The following is a 25602-nucleotide window of genomic DNA, read 5'->3' as shown; positions in this document are numbered from 1 at the left end:
AGCTGGGCTGAAGAGATGCATCTCATTAAGGAAATGTAATTGAAAACAATGCTGGCTCGTATCACAAATAATTATCTGAAGGTGGTAATCATGCATTATGGGTTCTTAATATCTCCTACCACATACAGTTAAAAGCATTTTGCTGGGAGTAAGATGAATCTTTTGCTTAGATCCTGAGGAGTAAATATGGGAAGTCCGATGTATCACTGGTGTTTTAAGTCATTATATGCTATGTTTAAATACAGTCTGTTTTTTGTCAGAAGCTGGAGAAATTCAGTATGAAGCTCTACAGAGACTGGGTTTCAAGTACAGCAGTAACCCCAAAAAATCAAGCAGTTGAGTAAGTCTTTGCAGCGTGCTCTCAAAGGAGCCTGCCTGCACTATCACGATGAGAAATAGGTTGTGTTGGAAAACGCGGCATGCAGATGGGCCAAGCAGACATGCCTTTGGTGCAGTTGTGACTCCGCATGCTGGGGATGTGATTTGTTTCAGAAGCTAGTAGCTGGAGTCAGATTTGCCATTTTGATTTTCAAGTCATTGGGGACTACTGTTAAGTGAAAGGAAAAAGGGAACTCCTTGCAGAGTCATGAGTACCCTGTAGGAAAATAAAAGGTTGTTTTAATCTGGCTTCTGAGTCTGTATACATGGCAGTGTACATACGAGCCCTTAAACACAAAACATACAGAAGTGGAACTTCTAGTTAAGAGAGAGACGTGGAGCTGATACTCTGGATTTGCAGCTGCTTCTAATTTTTTCTGAAGTAGAAGCATCCCTTGTAGCTTTCATGAGAAAGGCAAGGGGAGGCGACTCTGTAATTTTTACTTGGTAAAGTCATTTAGAGCTGAAAGAGGCTCTATGAAATGTGCTCTCAAAGTAAGGGTGAGCAAAGGCCTAAGGCAGCAATGGGGAGAGATGCTTGGGAAGAGCAGAATGACTGAGAAGTGTGTAAGAGGGGAACTGAAAAAAGCCCATGGGTGGGACCGCAGGTACAGGGAGCCTGAGCAAAAGACCAGGTGAATGAGGAAGAGGGAGGTTACTTAAAGAAGAAAACTGAAGATTATATTTAGAGCAAAATTATAGGACAGGTGATGCTGGAGGAGGTTTTCTGTTAATCCGAAACGAGGTGATAGGCAACAGGAACTGAAGATGGAGAGGTTCCTGCTCTGAACATGGGAATTGCCAATAGAGTGGCTAGGTCAGAATTTCTCTGGACTGCTGAAAAGGATCTTGGAAGCAATGTGAGGGAAAGAACGATAGCCATCAGTGAGGGGTAGGTGTGGGGGAAGAAGGAAGAGATGTTAACAGCAGAGTGCCCTTGCAGCTGAAAGGGAGCACTTGCATCATCGCAAGGCTGGTGCAGTTTGAAAGCTGTGAGTCTGAAGCATCTCATTTTATTCTCTATGCATCTGCTTTGTTGCTTCATGGAGTAAAAATCCAAGAAGCTTAGCCTGTGTGAAATTGAAAGGGAACCGAAATGTTTGATGTTTATAATACTTCATAAAACCATTATGCAAGTATGTATGTCAAAGCCAAAAAACAGGAAAACATATACAAAATGCAAACAGGTAAATGAAATAGGTCTTAATTGTTTCGAGTATAATGCTGAGTTTAGTTTCTTTCAGTTAATGCTGTTAAATACAGCGTTGTGAATAGCACAGATTTTTAAGATTGAGGGAACAGGACAGAAATAAAGAGTGGTAAGAAAACCCTTTTGTTGTAACATCCCACCAATATGGATTTATTGTCAAGGCAGCTTGGGTAGAGTAGGTGCAAGAAGATTTTGCGCTGTGCAAGCACAAGAGTAGGCTGGAAATCGGAGAAATGTTGAGGTACAACTTGATCCAAAAATATCTGTAACTACTTAGACAAAAATAGTCTGATGGTACCACCTTGTGCAGTGTAGAAAAATATTAATGACTTGACACCTTGTCAACTTTATAAAATGAAAATAGGCAAGACTGAAGAATGAAGATTATTCATGCAGGGGAGAGATTGATGCCCAAAAAGTAAGTAGAAAGAAAATTAATCCCTGCAGAGACGTGAGAGATGACTTGGCAAATAAGGAGTCATGAGTGACAGAAGATGTGCAATTACTACAACATATCGTGGTGTGGTAATATCTAGCAGCATCTGCCGAGACTAGGAGAACAGGTCTAGATTGGTTCACTTACAAATCGGGTGTTTTTTCTACAAGGAGGACAGTTTCCCACTGTTACGAAGGTGTGGGTATCGTTTGTGAAACTTGTTCCATAAGGTAAGAGCTGTGAAGGCACAGTAAAAGGGTCTGCAAAATCAGTGCCGTTTAAACAGGGAAGGGGAACGAGTGCTTATGAAGAGCGGTTTCAGACGGATAATCCATTGCACAGCACTTTCGTGAGGGATGTGACAAATGGCTGCATCTGGTTTGGGGCTGCTTTTTAGTTCGTCTTTGTCTGTAACTTGGCTGCTGTCCTGCAGAATCTTTTAATTTTGTGTTCAGTTGGAAGTGAAGATGAACAACACTTTTCACTGCGTTAGACTCTTCCATTTTCCTCCCTGTGCCCGAAACCTCATCGTTCTTCTTGGATTTAGAGGTGTCTTTAATCAAGGGCAAAGGATAGTAAAGACCTGCATCCACTGTGACAAGATCTGCTGCTTATTGCTGCTGGTGACAGAGGCCAGCAGCAGGACATCTCTGATGTATTTTCCTACTCTTCCATCTCCTGTGACTGACAGCAGTAGCGGAGCGACAGCGGTGATCCCAAGAGAAAATAGCAAGAGCAAACACTGATGCATGGGGCCCTAGGGAAGCTTCCTCAGAATTACCTGCTGCTATTCTCAAAAGACTTGTCATGTTGGTGTCTGACAGCAAATATGTTTCACCTGTAAAAGGGAGTTTGTCAGAGCTGAACCCAGTCATAAGAAAAGATTTTCTTCAGTTCCCAAATGAATTTAATTATGTATTTTCCAAAAGCCCAAAGAAATGTTTGTCATCAGCATTTTTAAAGTGGATTTCTATGTTAAAATTTTAGCCAGCTTACAACTGCTGGAGGAAGGCAAAAATTGAAATGAATTTCGTTGACATGATTCCAAACTTCCTGACTGTTAGTTCAGAAGCGGTTGCAATTTCTCAAGTTTGTGTCTTGAATCAGTCTTTCCAATCTTGAAAAATCGATCTGCAGTGAGGAAACGTTTTTTCCTACTTTTTTTTTTTTTAAGACCCTAGCTCAGTTTGCCTTTAAGAGCCATTAAATGCTTATAAAGCGCTTGCTCCTATGTATTCTGAAACCTCTTCATCATCAAACTGCTAGAAATCTCAAATATAGGCTTTTTATACTTAAGAAGCATGTTCGTTGGCAGGTGAGCTGTGATGTTGTTCATGAGTTCAGAGTCCGACTTCTGAACCCCATCATTGTTAAATTGTAAAATCTGCAAGTGAAACGTGACCTATGATCCAAATTGTCAAGATTTCCAAAATAGCATTTGGACTGGCCCTACATACCTTCTTGTCCCAGAGTGACACTACTCGGAGTCCAGCCCGGAACCAGCAGCTTCGGCGCGTTGGCTTGGGGTCAGACCATTCCCAGGTTGAAGTCTCGGCAGGGCAAAGACCAGGGTAACAGAGCTGGAGGAGGGCTGGGGAGATTGCAGCTCTCGGGCTTGGGGTTCACATGGGTTTTAGTTGTGCGCTTCCTTGTGTTTTTGGTGCCACCCCACCACTGAATCCATTTGACCAACCGTGGATAGACCCATTTGAAAACATGGCCAGCCCGGAGAGATGCAGAGCTGCTGACTGAGAGCATTTCACCTCTTCATGGAGCTGTATTTTGAAGAGCAGGCTGATGTTATGTTAAAGCCTAGATACTGGTCCCACAGTCTTGGAGTTAGCTCTTTTTTGTCAGTACAGACTGAGACTATGGTTTTGGAGGAGAGTTACTTAAAAGAACACAGCACTTTTAAGTCAAACATACGGAGGGACCTTTTTTAGCTACTTTGCTGTTTTAATTTTGTCTGTGAAATTAGGGGATATTTGTATATTCTCTGGTGAAGATTAAGCTGTGTAGCATTAAAATGTGCCTTGTACAGTTTATAGAATCATTGAGTGAAAGAAGCAGTATCAGGTTTTTCTCAAGCCACTGTAAATACACTAACAAAAGCAGGTTTTTTGCTGGTGTGGACTGTACTGTGCTATGTAGCTACACCGGTGAACCTTTTTTAGTGTGCAGCCTAACCGTGTTTTGCTAGTCTGGACAAATGTGAAGTACAAAAGGCTAAGTGACCCAGAATTAGGACCTGAGCTCCCAGACAGTCTTCCTGTTAATGGCTCAGTTCCTCTTTGAAGATAAACCCTATCTCTGGTATGCAGAAGCAGATTTGTTTTTGACACTGACTCCGGTGTGCTGCAGCCTGTTTGCTTTTCCCAAGGACACAAAGGACAGCGTGGCCTCAATCACCGTGCTCCTCCTCACCCTTGGCAGCAAGTCGGTACGTCCGTAGCGTCCTCTTGACTGTCGTCGCTGTTCTTGTATACACCGTTATCAGGGTGGTAGTGGCGATTTTCTTCATGCCAGTGGATTAGAAGAATGTTTCTGTCATCCCTTGTGCAAAAGCACACACAGATACTGAAGATGTATACTTAAAGGGACTATACTAATTTCTCAGTTAAAAAAAATCTAATAGTGGAGAAATCTGCCCCAAAGGAGCTGTATGGGTATAGAGCTAGCAGCTAGGTGTAGGTGCAACAAGTTCGCTGAGAAAGGAGGGTCACGGGGTGCTTTCCAGGTGTCCAGGAGCAGGCGTGTGGTGTGACTGGCAGTCGCTATTCTGGAGATACGGCTTGCAGCATCCCACCAAAAATGCTCTGAAGGAAACCAGGAGAGGCAGAAGGGGCGGTGGAGCAGAAGCGCGTTTAGAAGGGAATAAGACTAAATGGAGCCACTGGGTGAAAACTGAAAACCTAGTATGTGGTCTTGATTGAATGAATGTGGCATAAGCTAACAAAATTAGCCTCTGCTTAACTTCATAGTGTGCTCTCGCACCGAGATTGTTTGTCGAAGGAGCTGCTGTAAAACTCTACCAGCAAAGAAAGTAACCTTAACAGAATAACCTCTAGGGATTTGGGAAACTTTTTGTGAAAAATGAGCACTGTTTGAAGGAGACAAATAGACTAGCATTAGTAATAAATAACATTAAAAAATGACCTTAAAAGAATGCTAAGTGCTTGAAAGTCAGGAAATGCCAGGACTAGTTTGTGAGAGCCATTGTAGTGCAGCCCGTTTCTAAAATAGTACGGTATCTTGTGCATCGTTTACAACCTTCACTACAAATGAATAATATCTTTTTGCTTGCTATTAATACTTAGTTTTCAGAGATGACTGAAGATATGGAAGGTTACGCAGCACAGGAAATATGATGGGGGCTTCTACTCCTCTAGCTGCAAGCTGTCTTTTGCATAGCTATATGAAAATAAATTGCCATATTGTATGTATCACAGTTGTACTATTGAAGCCAATGTCCTCATCAAAAGCATGCTGAGATGTCTTGGGTACTGAGGGATTGTGGCTGCCTCCAGCCCCTGCATGCTGCATCCCTCCCTCATACCTAGGGTTTCATCCAGCTGTTGCATGTAAGGGTTTCAGGTGGCCCCACCACGTTACAGGTTCCAAATACAGTAACAGACACCAGATCAGCAGCTTTAGGGATAAACAATTTATCTCTAAATAATACTGCGGTCACAAATACGGATCAGGAGTATGATTATCTGGGTTGTTACACCAAGAAAAGCAGTAACTCGGTAGCACAGTTATCCAGGTCGAAATGACAGCAAATCCAGTAATTCACCAATACTGAGCTAAACTTAACATCTGAGCATGCAGAGACCTCCAAAACCATGGTCATAACCATGACTGTCAGGCATGGCTTCCTCAGACGAGCGACTCAGACCAGCCAGCAGGCTCGGGGAATTCCAAGTGCCTTGACTGGGGTGTCCTCTTGTTGAGACATGGACTATATGGACTTGTTAATCAACCATCACATCCCACTTCTGGCCTCCCTCTGTGCCAGTTCTTTGGGGCTTACGGGGCCCAGAAATACTGTAGAAGGTAGTACTGGCCCAGGTGCCCCCTGATTGGTCGTTACTCAGTTGAGGAAACAATGGTTACCATGGACCTGTTTAGTTTGGTTCCAAAGACAGTCTCCCATGCAGTCTTTGGTGACCAGCCATGGACCTGTTTGGTTTGGTTCCGAAAACAGTCTCCCATGCAGTCTTTGGTGACCAGCCATGGACCTGTTTAGTTTGGTTCCGAAGACAGTCTCCCATGCAGTCTTTGGTGACCAGCCTTCCACCAGCTTGAAGGATCTTTGGTGTCTTCTTTGGTGTCTTTTGAACGTCGTCAGAACAATGTGTATGTTCTTCAGAAGGGCAGAGTGAAGGATGTCTTCATCCTGCTAGAAGCAATGGCCTCTCGCTGGTGGAAGAGTATCTTCTGAGGGCTGGGCTATTTGAGTCACACCTCTGGCAAGCAGCTAGCCGGTTGAAGTTTTTATCTGTCTACCTTTCTGTATGCAAGGCAACTGATGCTTGAATTAACCCGTGCTGATCATGTAAACAAAATCGGGATGCAAAAGGTGTGCGTAGAAATTCATAAAGTGTTTGGGTTCTCTTCCTTATCCTCCGCATCCCTTTGTACGTTTTTCTGGGACTGGATTAGGAGTACATCAGGATCATTTCTTGTTTCCAGACGTTCGTGCTGTTGGACAAAAAGACTGTATCACTTAAGCGCTTTTAGAGGTCTTGGCTGTTGTCTAAATGCCCTGCAGATATGGTGATAGGTAGCATAATCTACCACTTTTTTTCCAACATAAGCACTTCTCTAGCAAAATGTAGTTGTCCAGGCAGGTGTTTAAAAGCAAGGTTAGCGGGGCAGCAAACCCTGAGGGTTCAAGTTCTTCCAGAACCTTTGAAGAGGGACAAGATCTTTATACATTCGTTACTTTTAAAGAGAATTAGCGTGCAGAATTTTATTATTATGAAATAGTGAGAACCCCACGCCTTTCATACAGCCTTCGAGGTCCCATTTTTGGGATGAGTTTGACTTAATCATAGAAGGTATCCACTTTCTCCATGTGCCTAATACAACTAACCAGATGTCTGTTTCTGTGACGTGCTATAGCTGATCACTGAATTTGTGCAGAGATTGCAAAAATGCTTTTGAAATCTGAAAAGTTTCGCACGTAGCCATCTGACCAGCAGCCTCGGCCTGTCTCTCCCAGCATGGAAGCGGGCGAGGCTGGGTGGCAATGGGTCCGGCACTGGAGAGCCAGTTTCGAAAGGCAGGGCTGCCTCGTTAGTCAGATGGGTCTGGAGTGTGTGCAGCGATGCTCCTCACCACTGCAGTGCTTTCCCAGTGAGCCTGCCGAACTGCAGCTGAAAGTTATTACCGGATGAGTAGAAAAGTAAGTTCTTATCAAGATGGCATATTAACGGCATGGCCCAGTGGCAAATAAAAAGCTGTCGACATCCTTTTTATGCAGGTGCCTGTCGATGGGGTCCAGGAGCCGCAGGCGGATGCTGCCAAAGGGCGCTGCCTGCGCCGGACGGTGAGCGTCCCCTCCGAGGGCCAATTCCCCGAGTACCCGCAGGAGGGGGCCGCCAAACTTGGTAAGTGGCAACCTTGGCTGCAGTAAATTGATTTTAATTTATAGCTGCAAGCTGTATCGGCGGGCACTGCTTTCCCGGGCAGCATCCTTGTGAAGGAGCCTGTGGAGGTGGGTACCGTCGCAGCTATGTGGTGGTGGAGGTCATGCCACCGTGGCGTTGTTTGGGAATGCCTGCCAGCAAAATGACTTCCAAGCACCAGGATTTATCCAGTCGTCAGTGAGGTTGTTACGGGGTACCAGAGAAGTTGGGCTGTTGCTGCACACCGAGAGGTTTGTAGCTGGGTTTGTAAGGTTACTAGACAGTCCTGGGATTTACAACCGTGAGCTGCTGAAAGCAGGTCAATAGGAATGCAACTTTTGCAGATAGCTGTGAGTGGTCCCCGCTGGTTTTTGGAACTGTTACATGGTTATGTTTTACCTTTACTTTGAGTCTTTCTAGAATTTCTTTTTGCTTCATATTTTTGTAACAAGTTTTTCTATGACTTACCTCATGCCTGTTCAGGGTGCAGTTCCTAAAAGAACCAGCCGACTGCCTGCTGCTGTTGGCTATAATTATACTTGTTGAAATCTAGGGGAAGCAGAAGAAAGAGCAGGTATTAAAAATCACAGACTAATGCTCTGTTGCAGTAGTTTCCCAAGTCCAGATTTGGCCCAGCACCCCCTCTTTATTCCACCCCACCTGTGGTTGCATAAAAAGCATCATTCCAACTCTTCCCAGAAGAAGGGAAGAGTGAAGGGAGGCAGCAACCACACACGAGTGAACTCTTCTTTCTATTCTCAGTTATGCAAGAAACTTTCCTTGCATAGCCTGATGGGATCTAGCAGCAATTCTTCCTTAGTTCAGCTGTGGAAAAAAAAATATATATATCAATCCTGGGAGAGAATGAGCTATGAGGAAAAAAGTAACCTGCATCTCTAGACTGTAAAGCAGCCTTGATAACATCGTTACCAGGGGTGAAGAGCAGGTAAGGTGTTTTTCATTTCACAGGCTCTGCTGTTTTCTATGCCAAGGAATTTTATTCTGTGAGTATATTGCACATGTCATTAAAATCCCACTCTTCTAGATAGTTAATTAACACGTTGCAACTGTAGTACTGCTTTATTTGTGTTTACCAATAGCACTACTTCACTATTCCTTCCAGATAGGGTTCTTTTTTGAGATTTTTTTGACTCCTGGATTACAAATCTGAAAAGAAATGGGGCAGGGCAGGGATTTAGGAGGGAAAACTGCGAAACATTTGGAGATGAGTGGCATAAACAGAACCTGTACTGGATTCGTTTGTGGCGTTTCAAACGCAGCTCTAAGTGATCGTTTTGTTTTGCCATATGAAGAAACATTCATTCTTGTTCGGGACTAAAACCAGTATTAAACACATTTACACAGTGTTATAGGCAAAGTACTTATTCCAGGAGTGTGGCTAGCAAGATGAATGAAGAATCATATTGCAGCCAGTCTGTGCTAGGCAATGCATACTGTTTGCAGCTTTGCAAGCTAGAAAGACCTTTAAAATCTAGGATTTAAATGGCTTCTTTTCCTATACCTTGTGCAAAAAAACAGAAGAATTTCTAGACATCACTGAGCATCTGAATAGCTGGAAATCCCAGTGTTACATTTTTCAGTGTAACTTTCCTCATTTTTCTTGGAATTGCCGTACCGAATGGATGACTGTGCTATTTGGGTATACGCCTTACTATGTATTTTACTACAATTTAAGATGCATGAGGCATCTTGTCATGTTCTACTTGATGTATGCCTGACAAGAATGTGTTAAAAGTACAAGAGAAACTCGTATCCACATGGTCTTCCCCATGTGAGAGCGGCAACTGTAGTGAATATAGACGTCACAAAGTGCGTAGCTAAGGGAAGGGGGCATGCCGTGGGAGGGGAAGAAGAAAGACGTGCGCTGGAGAAAAATTGAGCAGTGCCCATGCTGTGAGGAAGGATGAGGGTAAGTGGGAGGGAAGGTTATATATAATCTCTGATTGCAGCACCCTAGGTAGTTCCCTTGTTTTCACATCCTGATAGAAATGTCTCTTATCATGATTACAGAATTCCTGCTAATGGAAACAAGTGGGTTGATAGCAAGCAGTGGGAATAGCTTTGTGTCAAGATGTTGAGGCAGAGGACAAACCTGTGAAGGAAGCCATTGAACATCTTTATAAAGAGAAAGAAACGGATGGTGGCAGCCAGAATATATCACCAGCAGTACAGATAACAACTGGGCTAAAATAGCTTTGGAATGGACACCAAAAGCTGAAAAGCGCAGCAGAGGCAGCTAAAATATCTAGCAGAGAAATTGCTATGCAGGGCTGATAAGAATATCTAGCTTGTCCTAGGGAAGCATGTGCATAACATAGCAACAGCAGGCGTTGCATCTTGTGATGATATCTGCAATTACTCCTTGCAGAAGAGCTCCTTAGGGCTGGCTCTAGAGCAGAGGTTAAGGCATAGCAATGGCATTTGCTTTTTTCCCTAAGTAAGGTTGCCACATCTCTCTTAGGATTGATTGATTGATATTTTTTTTATTTTTTTTTTTAACAAAAAAAGAGAAAATCAGGGGATGGAACTCTTTTTCATCTGTAGCACTACAGTTACACCTTCTATGAAACACCAAGAGTATTGTACGAGGTCAATCTTTTTGTTAATGGAGCAACTGGAACGGCATGTGTTCTTCAGGGGCTCTGCATAACCAGCAGTAGTACCCATTCTGCAAATTTTTATGGCATTCTTTATAGCATTGTGAACACATCCTTGTACCACGGTTCCTAGGAAGTGTGTGGGAGAGAAACTACCCACGTTACAGCTGAAAAGCTGAAGCAAGAGATGTGTCGCTTGCCAAAGGTCAACATTAAGTCAAGTGTGCTTTACCCAAGGGCTGTTGTAGTCATTCTTGCTGTCTTTCTCATTTTTACCCTTGCTGCAGGGTTGGCTCAGCTGTTGGTGAGGCAGCTGCTGAACCACCGTGGTTTACAGCCCCACGTCCTAAGATAGACACCAATTTCCACATACTTCAGTACAGTAAGCTGTAATTTGTGCTGGTTCAGCAGCTGCTGGAGGAGCAGCTGAGCCATCCCTTCTGTGCAGGCAGAAACCACTAGTCACCCTGGAATGAGAGCCGGAGGGGCAGACACAGAGATAAAACACAAGATAGAAAGTAACTTGTTTAAACAGTGAAAAATAGTAAGATCATTTAAAAACTGCAACTCTGGAGGACAGTTGCTGTCTACTGCTAGCTTAGGAGCTTGCCCTCTGCTTGCAGGCGGTGGGGAGGTTGTTTCTAATGTTGAAATTGTTAATTCCCTTCTGGAAGGCACATTGTACATGGACTTGTGTCAGCAAGCTGTCTGGTTCTCCGTTAAGATATATGCCATCAAGTTTCCTTGGTATGTAATCTGTGTCATTGTAGTAATACCTGTCTGTGAATGAACAGGCACACTCGAAATACGTCATTTACTTGCTAGGATCTCATCTTGGCAGCACTTAGTCAGAGGTGCTTCCGTTCAGGGAAGCTAAAAATGCAGCTGTAATTTCTACCTAACTCCAGCTTGACAGCCTCTTTCCTTCTTCTTTCAAGTGTTACTTTCAGTGGGTTAATTCTGTTATGAAGGGTGATACAGGCCCTGGAGACCAGCACCTAAACGTTATAGGAGGAGGTAAGGTGAAGAAAACCTAAGCTGGTCCATCTCTGTATTGCCTCCGTTTCTGCTTCAGATCCTCCTCCTCTTCTATCAGGTGTATTTTTTCCTGTCGGGGCGATCACATCCTTTGTGAAGGATCGTTGTTTATAATAGCGTATTGGAATTAACCATTCATACAGTAAAAGCGTGATTCAGATTTCCACCATTCATGCTGTTTGACAGACGAGTAACAGTTACTGCTTCCTTTCCGAAAATAATCCTCTCCTCTCTCACTCCGCTTCCTTCTCACCACCTGCTCTCACTGAGTGAGAGTTGTGAAGGAGAATACGTGGCTAAAGTTTGGATTTTGGCATCTGGGTGCCTCTTGGTGGCATTAATAAGAGATTTTTTGCCTGCGTATGTGAAAAGATCAGGAGAGACTGAAAGTGAGGAAATTGAGTTATTTGTTTTTATCAGAAAAAGAGCAGCATCAGGGAGAGAGTTTTCTGAGATTCTCTGATGCTTAGAAAGGCTCGCGTTGATGCAAATGGATTTTGTTTTTGTATTTGGAGATGAAGTCATCTGAGAATGAAATGAAGACTGTTTCATGTGCTGAAACATGTTAACCCTGTCTTTTCTCAGTCGCATCTATGGCTGCCGAAGGTTTCTCATCTCTTGAGAAAAGATTGCTGAAAGCAGGTCGGAGGAGAAGATACACTTGTAATTTTCATTTCGTCCTCACCTTGAGTCACCAGCATTGAGAAATTTTCTTTTGTGTCCAGTCACTTGGTCTGATCAACGGGAAAACAAAGTTTGGTACCCTCTACCCACACTAAACGCTAGTGTGCTTGCTGGTTGTTGCCTTCGCTGATCTTATTGTTCTAAACAATATTAACGTGGCAGGTACATGAGGAGCTCTGGTGGAGTGACTCTGAGGTGAGAGGAGAGGAGGCAGGAACTCCTTACACTACCGTTGTTGCTGACAAAAGTGTCTGGAACCACTCAGTTAAAGCAGCTGCCTTTTTTCTTTTCTTTTTTGTTTGTTTTCTTTTCTTTTTTGTTTTCTTTTTTGTTTGTTTTCTCTTCTTTTTTGTTTGTTTTCTTTTTTGTTTGTTTTCTTTTTTCTTTTGTTTTCTTTTCTTTTTTCTTTTGTTTTCTTTTCTTTTTTGTTTTGTTTTCTTTTCTTTTTTGTTTTGTTTTCTTTTCTTTTTTGTTTTGTTTTCTTTTTTTTCCTCTGTATTTTATTTTCTTCTTTTTTCCCTGGAAATATATTCCAGTTTCTTGGCTAGAGAGAGAATAGTTACCAAGACTGGGGACAAGGTAAGCAAGCCTTACACCTTTTAGGAGCTTCTACACAACCAGCTCTGCATATACAGTGTCTGCTGCCTGTCAATGGCTGTTCACCTGTGCACGGCTCTCTACCTCATCTGCCAAATTTCTGTGCTGGAGTCATCTTCATCAGAGAACCAACTGGTCATTAATGCCTTAGCCCTCTCTGTAGAGCATAGCTAGCTGTTACTCAGCTGCTGACTCCCATCTTGGCTCTGCAGCTCTTCTCTCCATCCGTTGGTACAGTTGCATCCACACAACCTACTGTTATCATCTGTTCCTCCTCCTTGGGAGGAATCTCCCGTGCCCTGATGAGCTGCCGTTCTCTTGAGTGTCTAAGGATTGCCTTTGCAACTGCTGACATGGCAATGGAAGACCAGTTGTGCTAATGTCCTGGGCTCAGCGCTGCTGACGTACTGGGATACTGGGTCCTGTGCTGGGCCCACCACTTGAAGAAGGATGTTGAGAATCTGCAAGACGATCCAGCAGAGATCTGCCAAGGTCATTTTGTTTAGGAGTATGCGACCTGTGAAAAGAGGCTGAGAGAGCTGGGCTTGTCTAGGCTGGCAAAAAAGGAGGCTGAGGGGTTGATCTGATAGTCTGTGGCTACTTGAGAGAGAGTTAGCGGTAACGAAGCCAAACCCTTCTCAGTTGTGGTAGGTGATAGAACAAGGGGGAATGGCCACAAGCTGCACTTTGGCAGGTTCAGATTGAGAGATTAAGAGAAAGTTTGGCACCAGGGGGGTAGTGCAGCTCTAAAACTGGTTGCCCAGCAAGGTTGTAGAAACTTCATCCTTCAAGACTTTCATGGCTCAGCTGCGTAAAGTCACAGCTGACCTTATCAGGTGTTGGCAAGGCCCTGCTCTGGGTGGGAAATGGGACTCGTTAACCTCCAGGGGTTCCTTACAACCAGTGTTTGACTGGTTCTCTGTTTTGCTTTCTGTCTCTTTTTGACTTTCTCTTCCTAGGATGTGTATCTGCCTGTTGTCATAAAGCAACTCTAACTCAGCTGCTGCAGACACCTCTCTGGTTGTTCCTTGAATGGAGCAAAACTGATGCTGTATCTGCATCTCCTCCTTTCTCCAATAATTTGTGTTTCCCGACAAGTAGTGAATTTGAAAGAGAGATAAAGGTCTCGGAGGTACTATGCTCCTACAGCTTTCATAAAAATGCATGGCTTAGGGATCGTATGGGAAGGAGACAGAACAACTTCTGATGAAAACGGTACGGTGGTATGTGCTCTGGTTGGGAGATAAGTACTGAAATGCAAATAGATAGGAAACTAGGCACCCTTACTTTCCTGATCACAGAACTATTATATAGTGGGCATCTAATCTGGAATTCTAGCAGAGTGGTAAATCACCCAAGTTGGATTTTTTCAAACCTGAATTTCCTCAAGTTAAGCACAAAAGTCAGAGGGCTGAGTTTCAACGCAACTGCAGCTATCGTTACCTTTTTCAGAAATACTGAGGCTGCTAAATCTGATTTTAGATCTCTATGAACAACTTCAGGATAATGCTTCAGAGCTAATCAATAAAGTATATCTTCTGTACTGTGGTGAACTTCATGTACAGTTTTGAAATTTGGTGGAGATGGAATTTCAAGCTTCAAGCATTACTTTTAACTTCGTGATCCTCTGGCTTAGCTGCACAGTTGATAGATCTTAGTGATCCCCCCCTTTGCATTCCTTCAAGCTCATTTTTTCAGTAAATATCCCACTGAATTCAGAAAATTCTCTGATCACGCAGACAAGGGAAGGGGTGATAAAAATGAAGCACCGGTCTGTTTTGGTGCCAGATCTGTAGTGCATTGCCATCAGGTGACCAGTTAGCTGTGCAGAAATCCTGCCTCTGGACGGTTTTCAAAGGTTGTGTCCAGAGGCTTGGAAATGGAGTGAGCAACAGCAGACGAGTTAAGTGACGCCTGGTTTCATCGCTGCCTGCTATGTACCTCTTACAACAGCTCTGCAAGATGCTGCTGAGCCCTCCTACACGGGGATGATTGCACCAAGAAAATGCACAGCCTGTGTTCTTCCTTCAGGTAAAAACTTGGCAGGAGACAACAGCCATTAGCCAGAAAGATTTCTAGCGTTATTTCAGTAACTGCTGGTTCTAAGACAAGGTTGTTTGCAACTAAAACAATCAAAGCCGAGCCCTGCTTTCTGTGTATTACAATTGGAATGAGTACTTTGTGATGAAAAAATAAATAGATTTACTCTGTGCTCACCATGTAATTACCATCCTTGTGCGCTACGGTTTAGGATAAATACCTGAAAAGGGTTACTACTCTGGGGGGGGAGGAGAGGGAGACAGTCTGTTCTGGAAGAAGAGAGACTGTTTGTGACCTGGTCAATGACAGAATCTGCAGTGCACCAAGCTTTACATATTCAGTGAAGATTTACTTAGGAAGGATGCAGGAATTTTAAATAATGGACTTCATGTAACTTCTAACAAACTTGTGTGCTCAAAAGAGGGCTGTCCCTGCACCTTCCACCGATCAGCTTTGCCTGCTAAGGATATCTGTTAGAAAGTGAGGATGAAAAAATGCACTTTACAGCCCCCTGTATCTCAGCTGTAGGGATTTGTGCTGTGTGCTGCTGAATGACTTTTCCCGATAGCACTGTCTGCTTTTTCGCCATGTTGCTATCTGCAAAATACCTGTCTCCTGTCAACTATTATGCATGGCAGGGCTGCGGAATAGAGCTTTGGGGTTAGCCCTCAAATTGAGGGGTGTGTTGTATAGCAGTGTCTCTGGCAGGAAGATGGGTTCAGATGTGCTGACTTGACTTGTTTGCAGCTCTCTGGATTTGCTCGATGTGGACTTGCACGAGCGTGTTTGTATGTACATGCACAGGACACACGTGAGAGAGATTCACATCCTCTTCTCTGCAGAGCCAGGACTCTAAAGGATCAGATGCATTACTGTCTGTTGCCTTTATCGTTTACTTGAGCAACCCCCAAGAGTGGGGTGGGGATTTTTTTTTATCTCCTTTTGACCTGGAGGTGCTTTACTGTCTAGTGCATTGGGTCACGATCTCCTAGTGCTGTGACTGTCGGGTGTGATTAGTAGGGATTGTAGCTACTCTGAGATCAGTTGAGATTCTGAAACTTTAACTGTCTTTAGATTGCATTGTTTGCCCCTCATGTTCTATCCCAAAATGCAAATGCATGCAAACTGTGAGTTGCATTTTTAAAAATCTCCTGTGAAATACAGATGCTTCTGGGCATCGTTAAAGAACCAACAGGCTACACAGGGCAACAGCTACTGTGTGAAAAGTGTCCTGCTGTCTCCTGCATCCACAAAAGAGGTTAGGAAACTTTGAGAAGAGCCCTGAAGTGATCTGAAATTTGGACTATGTACAGTGCAATTTGCTTGCCTTGGAAGGATGAAGAATTTAGACAACTCTGCTTGAAATTAAAACTGACTCCAGGGAGGCTAGATGTAACAAACAGGATGGCTGGATCTCAGTGACATTCCCCCTGGGCAATTGGAGTTATTTGTCTACAGAAAATTGCCAAGCTGCTATCTTCTTCTTCTGTAACGCAAGCGAAGCCAAGGGATTTTATTTGGTTGTGAATGCTGCTGAAACTTTATTCCCTTGGACACAGATCATCTGTGCTGAAAGCCAAGTTGCGTCACGAAGCAGGTCTTATCTGTTTAGATCTTAGAGCTTTTTAGAGCAGGGATTAACAGAGGTATGAAGACATAATCTTAACTTTCTAGTATGGACACATAATCCATTAGGGGTGGTTTTCCCCTCGGACATGTATTATTGTATCCCTGACGACTACTTCCAGCACACACAAAAAGTCACTTTAGAGATTTTAAAATTTTGCTATGTGAGCAGAAAGAACACTTTATAAGTAGAGCATGTTGTGCAATGTGGTAACTGCGAAGAACTGGTAGCTCTTGGACCATCTGGGGCAGATTTGTTGACAGCGTTCTAACCAAACCTCAGTTTGTTATGAAGGAAGCTATCATTTTCCTTAGTTTTCTCAACAACAACAAGCTAGTTATGAAATTCTGTAGAGAAATCTACCTTAAATCATGCATGAACTCACTGTGGATTGTTAAATTTTGGAGGTTCTCTTTTGTAGTTGTTTGATCTTGTGGCAGAAAGTAATTACACTTCATCCAACCATGTATACTTGCCTTTTTTCCTTCAGTAACAACCAGCTTAATACTTACTGGAAAATTAACCTTCCTTCCTACAGCCTGAATTTCCTTAAGTCTTGTGTCTAGAGCTAATTTGAACTGTTGAACTATATTTAAGAATGCTGATGTAATTAAATCTGTTTCAGACTTTGGTGTGTTTGGAATTAGTTGCTGATCAGTTTACTTCTTTAGCATAAATTGATACTTGACAATGTCAATATTTATGAAATTGGATTACGTGTGAAATTAAATATACAAGGTTCTCCCCACTGTACAGGAAGGTGCACACTCTTGTCTCCCTGCTTTACCACCCTACTTGGTGCCAGTTCTATCGCATGCTTGCCAGGTGAATTGGTTCGACTTCCTGCAGCGAAATCACGTTCACGTACGTGTTGGGTTGATGGCTCAGCTTTGAACCTGATCTGGCAGATGTTCCTGCAGCCATGGGATGGCTCCAACACAAAGGAGATGGTGGGAGCGTTTTGCTTAACGACGGTAGGCGAGCCAGATTGTTTCCACTGCCGCGCTCAGCCGTCGTAGCAGCCTGGAGTTAGAGCGGCTGGGGTGTGATACGAAGCTGCTCACCGTGTGAGCTCTGACCTAGCCAGGGCACTTACAGGAACAGGAGCGCCGAGGCAGCAGAGATTTGAACGAGGGCTGTGCGAGATTTTCAGAGGAGCTTGTGTTGCTACCCACTTGTGCCACCGCTGGAGTCTGTGCTCTCACATTCTTACAGCTACTGTTACTTGAACTGCTGCTGGTATGCCTTTGTGCGTCGCAGTTAGGGCTCAGGACTCGCTTTTGAAAACTATTTCACTAGGGTTGCACATTTTTCTGTCCTAGGCACAGCCTTAAGTTTCCTATCTCATGTTAGCTATGCGTACATTGTGTTACAAGTTCATCCACTTCTGTAGCATTCATGTGTTTATGTAAACTTGTTATAGTCCAAACTTCAAAACAAGAAAAATACACACAAGGGATTTGATGCACAAGCCTGTACAACAGCGGGAAATAAGCGGCCTCCTTCTGGAGGACCGTTCAAGTCATGCTTCCAGGAACTTTAAAGAAATAGATATGTTTTAAATAAGTACACTACGCTGAGTAGTATAACCATCACAATTTTTATTTTGATGAAACTTGAAAAATGTGACTGCCACTTCTGGTTTTTTTTTTTCCTTGCTCGTGTGTTGTTTCTAGGCAGTCTGAATCAGTCTTTTCTTTGCTTACACCTCCCCCTTTCCTCAGCACACTTTCTCCACATCGTTGTATGTTGGACATTCTCATAACAAGTGAATATGGGAAAGAAGGGTTGGCTGGTATCATACTATAATAATTGGTGAGCTGCTCTGTATCTTGTCTTTAGAGAGCTGGAAACCTGTGAATCTTTGTATTTTTGTTTTCACATTATGTATTGGTGTTGCGGCCTTTGGCGGATTTCCATCTGCGCATCTGAGCTGCCCATGCTGAAATGTCTCGGAAGGTGTTCTGTGAAAGGCTTTTATACATCTGCAGAAAAAGTGCTGAAGAGCTGTTTGACATTGCTGCCCCAGGATCCAAAGTTTTGGGGGATTTTCTTCCTTCTAATTAGAAGCAGAACTTGCTAAGAAAGCTATAATGGGGCAAGAAATCCATTGTCAGTTATATATTGGGTTTTTCCGTGCAAGACCTCAGGATATTTGTTTTCCGTCAAGCAGCAATGTTCTTGCATCTTCAGAATAGTCTACGAGCATGAGCTAATTAATCTCCACAGTACCTCTGGGAAGTAGACAAGTAGAGTTTTTAAAAAATAAATAACAGAAGCTGAGTTTTCGATATTTCCTGTGCCATCTTGTGATATTTACACTTCACTGGGGCAGCGACACACCTCCTGGGGATGAACTACGTTTTATCGATGCATAAATAAAAAGGCTCATAATATATGAGGTGGTGTAGGTATTAAAGTAGACTTATTCAGGCATTTACTGGCTGTTTTGCTAACCTGCTACCCCTTTTGTAAGTGATCACTCTTTCATAGCACAAGGGGAGGAAAGAATTATAACCATGATTTTCATCTGCAAAACAGACAAAAAATGTTTCGGCAGCATAGTGGAGCGATAATTTACTTAAAAGAAAAATAATAAAGCCACAGAGGAAAAGTGGGCTGTTGAACTCTGCTGGGGTTAATCAGAAACTCTTCTAACAGGCACCTCTGTGTCGCAAGCAAATCCCCGATTCCCAAAAGAAGCCTTGGAGACGGAGAGGACTCTACGTTCTAGCAGTGATTAGTGTCCATTAAGATTTAACTCGGTGTCCAGTAAAGTGCTTTTGGCTACAAGCTCATAATTCTTGATGCATATTTGAGACTGCTTGATCTTGTGCATTATCCAGTGAAGAACTGAAAGAGTTTTCTGCTCCCCCCCATCTTGAATGGAACTATATTTCCTTGACTAGCAACCTTTTTTTCAGCGAGTCTGATGTAGTTTAGGTGACAATCTGACCGTTGAAAGCTCCAGTCATCTCGCTTGTTCCTCACCGATGGTTTTTTCCCACTGTTACGTGGCGTGTAGGAGCTAAACCAGTAGCAGGGAAGTCTAGAGCACCAACATTGCTGACCCAAAGATACTGCTGTCATGCAAATAACAAGTGCTTTGCTTTTGCGCTCAACTTCGTTATCCTTTGGGTGCAGGTTGTGTTGGGGATTGCTGATCTAAAGGCTGGGAAACCTTAATGGAGACTCCAGGGACGGGTTGCTTTTGAGCATTGTCAGAGTAGTGTGCTGGTCTTGCATTGACAGTGAGGGTGAGATATTAACTGTTCCACCCGGGAGCAAACAGGAAGGATTTAAAGAATGATTTTTGTTGGATTTCAGAGGCTCTGAATTCTGGAAGGGATGTTTTATTCCGTCTCCTGGTAAAGCATGTGGTGGTGGGTTGACTTGGCCGGCTGCTGGCTGCCCACCCAGCCGCTCTCACCCCCTTCTTCAAGAGAACGGGGGGAGAAAATAGGATGAATGGGTGGAGAGAACAACAGGGAAACCACTTACTATCACCATCATGGGCAAATGAGGCTTGACTTGGGGAAAACTAATTTAATTTATTGCCAATTTAAATAACTTAGGAGCATCGAAACGTAAACCACCACCTTCCCTTCACCCCTTTTTCCAACTTCAGACCTTCATTCCCGACCCCTCGACCGCCCTGGGCTCTGCATGCACTGGCATGGGGCAGCAGCAGCCGGGGCTTGGGGGGACAGTCCTGACTATGTGGGTGCTGCCTTCCATCCATCTGGATATTTGTGGGGAAAAAAGAGGATCCGCACTGAAATACCGTCCTCATGTTGTGTCGCTTCTCCCTCCCTCTTTTGGTGGTAATGTGATCAATGTAGGTGTGTGAGTTGAATGCAGTACTTTTTCCTGATAAACAAGCTATAGTCAGCGCATATTACAATAATATGAACTTCCTGAGGTTCTCAGTGCTCTAAGATGTCAGAAAAGCTAATGATGTTTCCAGTTTTTAAATTAATTTCTGAGTCCTTTGTATCAGACAAAGTAATGGCAACTTTGCTGGATAGACACAACTGGTTTTTTTCGATAAGTTAACCTGGAATGTGCTGGATATATGAAGGGACTGTTCAGTAAAACGTTTTTCTAGTAGCTTCTCTCCCTGCGTAATTTGGCATTTTAGAAGTCTTCTGCGAGCTGAGTGTTCTCATGCGTATTTCTAATTTTAGGTAGTTCAGATAGATCAGAGGAAGACAGACGTTAAGTCGACATCTCACCTTTAATTGTAAATGATTTATACTAAAAGAAATGGATTTACATTTAAAACTTAGATTTTTAACCAAAAAAAGGTTCAAGTCTCAGTTACTTTCTTTTTATCTGTTCTGCTGTAGTGCTTCTCCTCTGCTGAGAGCTTTCTTCAGCAACTGCCTCCGGAGAGAGAAGCTGTAAACATACCTGGTCTGCACACAGGCAGCAGAGCTGGCCAGGAGCTGGTTAATTCGTTGTGCTGACATTTTTTCTTGAGATCCTGAGAGGCAACCTCCTGTTCTTCCGATCCAACAGGCCCTTTTTTGTGCAAAGTCAAATCTTACATTTGTCAGAAGATTGATTATTTGAACAAAAGTCACATGGTGATGTTATCAGGAGGCGGTTCTATAATCTTTATTCAGTGTCACAGTCTTTTTGGAAACAGCTTTTATTCTTAGACTTTGCAAATTGCATTTCAAGTTCATGAAACTGGGTAGATTTCTAGAGTTCTTCAAAGTACTTGTATGGTTTGCCTTTTATCCCCCCCCCCTTTTTTTTTTAATATCTTCATAATTCACTATCTCTTCGTAAGTCTTCAGTATTTGCTTGAGTCCGACAACTCCTTCAGCATTTCAGAAATCTTATTCGGAGGTCAGTACAGCAAGTTATAGGGTTGACAAAAATAGATACTAGGACTGAACCTTCCAAAGTCACTAAAAATGGCTTCTTTGGAAGAAACAGGCAGATTATGGCCTTATTTCAGAGCTGGATCCGAAGTTTAACCCTTCTGTTTGAACCTGATTTAAAAACAAAGGATGCCTAAAGGATGTGAAACAAAAGAGCAAAACACGGAAACAAAAAACAGAAACCAGAAATGTGATCAGACTTTTTTTTTAAAAAAAAAGGGGGGGGGGGAAAGAAAGCGCTGGGATTTGCGCATAAAAGCATTAGAACTCTTTGAAGAGGCTGGACAGACTAACTTTAATGTCCCGGTCCTTGATTTCTCCATCTCTTCTGTCGTGCCCTGTGGTATACATGGGTTGTCTGATGTTGCTCCACCCTCCGAGTGATGCTTTTCTGTGGTGCTGCGCCTGTAATTGGTACAGTGCTCTGGAATGAAGTCTTCTGTGTAATTACCAGAGTATTTGGTTTTTTGCGGTGCGAGGGTGGTGAGAGAGAGGAGATTGCAATCGCTTAGAAGCTGTTCCTGCCTTTTTTCAGAATCTGGCTCAACTGAGATCATGGGACCGTTCGTTTTGCCCTACTGTTTCCGGTAATTAGGCATTTCTAAGCAGCAGGTCAAATCCATTTGTCTCTTAGAGGGACTGTTTAGTTTGTTCTGCCGCTGTTAGTGACGGGGTTTTCTGGGGGGACCTCTGTTTTTTGAGCTGCTGTTCTGTTCTAGTGCTAATCTTGGTGCAGGCTCCCCGGGTGTAGTTTAGTGCTTGGCTTTAGAGGGCGAGGGAGCGATTGTAATTTTGCTGTTATTTATTTTGCAGTCAGTATTGTTCCAGCACGCACTCAACAAGTTTCTTTCCCAAGGGCTACGGCGCGCTTTTCACACAGATTTCTCACGTGGGCCTTGGCAGGGGGTAGGGTGACCAAAGCTACCCTCCCTTCCAGGGGAGCACTGTGAGGGTGTGCGTGGTTGTTGCCTGAGAATGTACAGAAGCTCCTCTGAAGTAATGCAGTGAGAAAAAAGGAGATGGCTAGCATTACTGGAAAAAAGGACTGAATCAGAGGAGAATACTGTGTTACAAATAGGTGGCAAAATTAGAGTAAAATAGGTATGTTCACCAACCCCCTACACACACCCCCCTGCCTCGGACGGACTGCAGAAGGTAGGAGAGAGCGTGCGCCCTCTGAGCTCTGCGTGAACAATTTTCACCAGTTTAGCAACAGGCTGAACAACTCTGCATTCCTCGTGTGTGTGCGCTTGTCTGCTCCAGTCCCCGGCTGGCAGGTGGGCTCTGCTGGGGCTCAAACCGTGGACTTTTCAACTGCTCCAGCTTGACACGCTGTTCTCAGCAGGGGCGTTATGATGTATAAGGGACGTTATGATGGCAGCGGTGACCGAATGGTGTGGGTTTTTGCTGCTGCGCCTGAAAGAGCAGCTTTTGTCTTTTTATTTTAGAGCAATGCTGTACCTGGAAGTTCAGCTCTTAGCACTTCTAAAATAAAAAAGAACAGAGCTCAGGAAAAAGCTTTTGGTCTCGGACTTCACCATTTCACTTTCAAAGCCATAGATCTTAGATGGAATTTAAAGAAGGAAAAATAAAGGAAGGCAGTTCAGAAAACAAGGGGAGGGAACACACACGCGTTCATTGTTTGTTTCAGTGACTCTCCAGGGCTTTTTTGGTGTGTTTCCTAAGCTGTAGAAATATTTGAAGTAGGATAACATCTTCAAATAAAGCGCAGTTTTGTCAGACACATTCAGGCGTTATTTCCTTGTTCGGCTGACAAAACCATGTTTTCATCTTGGCTGGTTTCTTGTAGTCCGGGCAGCGTATGCAGTGATATCAGCCTCTTAAGTTTCCCCATAGCTGATTTTAGACTTGGAGTCAGCTGCTTGATATCCCCAAATTTTCTCAGCCTCGGATGTCTTTTTGCCTAACAGGAGTCTCCTCCTACCCACACCCCCTTCCACCCCACCCTGGGTTGCTCGCGCCGTCTCTCAGCTCCCCCACCCTCCCTTGGGACGGGAAAAAATGAAGCGTCTCCCCATCCCGGGCAGATTCTGTCACTGTTTGCAGGGAGGACGGTGCGCGTCCCATCCCCTGCGAGGGAAAGCGAGTGACCGAAGGGCAGCTATTGTTCAACTCGAGCCAAGGAGCTGAACGGAGAGGCTTGCACTCGACGGGCTTCGGCTCTGGCTTTTCTGCATTCCAAAGCGTCTGAGGCAGAGGAAAGAGAGCGCGGGAGAGAAGTCTGCAGAGGCTACGCCGACTTTCTGGTTGGCGTGCTGGCTTGACCATGGTAGAGGTATTAGGATTACCGCAGAATGCAGTTCACAGGTGAGAGATCCCTCCTGACACGGGCCATGCGAACAGGGGACTGTATTGCTGCCGTATTGCCGCTGAGGGTAGGGTGCAGATAGGTATTTGGCTGCGAATTTAAAGTGACTAGACTTAAAGCAACCAGAGACTTGGAGTTTGGGTTTTTTTCCATGTTGCATGTATGCGTCAAGTCTTTTCTTCATTATTTTGGTTTTATAAATAGGTTTTTGAAGAGATATTTACATGGATTTAATGCGATGAACAGAAAATTGGATTATTGGTACTTTTCTGCTCACTAGTACAGAAAGTACATGTTAGTATTCAAATGTCATGTAGATGCGAAGATGAGAAACACTTTTTTGTAATGGCTTTTGAAGTTAAAAATCTAGTTTATTGCTAATTAAATCATTAGGTTTACCGTTCTCCCTCTCCCTAAAAAGCTTTACTTACCTAATAGAAGTCAGTACATTTTTATATGACATTGGATTTCTGGATAAGGCCAGACATCATTCTCCAAGGGCACACTGTGGGAAGATTTTTCGGTGTTTACCCGTGGCTGGCACTGTGTGATGTTTCCAGCATTTGATGTTGCCAGCCTTGCTTCCTGTCCTCCAGCAAGTGATGGTAAATTGGAGCAGTTCAGGGAATCCTACAGGTTGCTCGTAAAAACAAGAGGATTTATTCTCTTTTCAATATAAAGGACACTGCTTCAGTAATGCTGCTCGCTTTTCTAGCAGCTTTTCTCTTAAAACGTATTGTTAAGTGATTGCAAGCTGTAAAGCATTGAAATTTCGTGCCTTTTGATATAGTTAAACAGTTTTCAGCAGCTACAAAAGCAGTAAATGTCTTCTAAGGAAACCAGGAATGGAATCTCCCGAGTTAATTTTTTTTCTACCTTGGAAACACCCTTTAATAGGTACTGATTATGAAGTCCTTAGTCATTTTCCTCCTCATCTGTAGACCGGGGAGAATACTAATTTGCTAACTTGGAGAGACTGTTTTTGTGAGCCTGAACCAATGAGGTGGTTTCTGCGGCTGCTTTTGAATTACATGATCAGAAAATTAAAACCTTCTGCCTTAGCCTTTTTTTGGACAAGCATGCATTTCTTTCAAAAACGAGCAAACTTTCGGTAAACTGATCAGAAAAGCTCAAGGCAACACAATCCCAGTCCCTTCCGAGTTTCACTGAGGTGATTTTTGGGGTGGTTACCGAGAGGTACCCTTTAGAATTTTCTGTCTCTTTTTGGGGCTCTTCCACACGATTAACATGTTAATAGGGTAGTGAATTAAAAATACAATACTGGGGAGTTCTGGCAGGCAGACGTGAGCAGCAGCTTACATTCCTGCAAATTCTTCATGTTGTGCCTAGCTTTATCTCATACTCGGTGGGTGCTCTCGCTCTTTCTCTCTCTGAAAATCTGTGGGGAGGGGGTAATTGTAACGAATACTTGTGGTGACTTCTGTCAGAAAGATCTGTCATGGCTCTTTAAAGCTCATGGGAACAAATGGGCTTCATTTGTATACAAGCAGGAGATAGGGGCATAGTGAGGCTTGACTTGCTCCCTGAATACTGGAAGTCAGAGAATTCTGCGATGCAGCAAAATATAGGGTATGGACAGCATTTGTAAATGGTTTGTCGGCATCCAGAGACAGGTTCATTTTCCAGCCCTTAGAGGTACATACCTTCTTAAAACTTAAATTTTCCACAAAGGAAATACTTCCTTTTATCGAGATTTCTTGGCTAATTGGCATCAGACAGCACAAATGCTTTTTAGGAGAGCTGATAATGGTGGGGTTTGAAACTGGGCCAATGGCAGCAGGGAGACCTAATGATCCCCTTCCATTTAATTTTCTACATGTATGGGTGACTGCTTCTAGTAAGGGAGAAGGGAAAGCTGCACAAGAAACCAGCAAGCAAATGATGCAACTACACTCAGCGCTTACGGTTTCAAAAGTGGTCAGCAGACTTCCACTATGTAATGGATTTAATGGGAAATGGTGCTGAAATTGTTGTGGTAAACATGACTGCAAAACTTGGTTTGATCCTTTTTGAAGTAGGCTTCAGGCAGATTTGCAAGCTCAGTCGTGCTGAAACTGTGAAGGCCAGGTTGTTTTTCTAGAATACAGGCTATAATTGTC

The 25602-nt window shown here is 43.5% G+C and overlaps 1 protein-coding gene across 13 annotated transcripts in view; it reads left to right on the top strand.

Annotated features, from left to right (window-relative positions):
* Nucleotides 1–25602, top strand: part of RASAL2 (RAS protein activator like 2) — a 193412-nt gene that overhangs the window by 83617 nt on the left and 84193 nt on the right. For 9 of the 13 annotated variants that reach the window (XM_075422580.1, XM_075422579.1, XM_075422581.1 and 6 more), the window contains exon 3: nt 7513–7639. The exons of 3 other annotated variants lie outside the window; for them this stretch is intronic. In XM_075422580.1, the coding sequence (XP_075278695.1) occupies nt 7513–7639 (127 nt within the window). Of the gene's footprint in view, nt 1–7512; nt 7640–23374; nt 23482–25602 lie in introns of those variants that run through there. One more of the 13 variants, XM_075422584.1, reaches the window with a different exon arrangement.

This window comes from Opisthocomus hoazin, chromosome 6 (genome assembly GCF_030867145.1).
Source record: "Opisthocomus hoazin isolate bOpiHoa1 chromosome 6, bOpiHoa1.hap1, whole genome shotgun sequence".
Taxonomy (NCBI): Eukaryota; Metazoa; Chordata; class Aves; order Opisthocomiformes; family Opisthocomidae; genus Opisthocomus; species Opisthocomus hoazin.
Note: the sequence above shows the minus strand (reverse complement) of the source record. Positions and strands in the feature narration are given on the sequence as shown.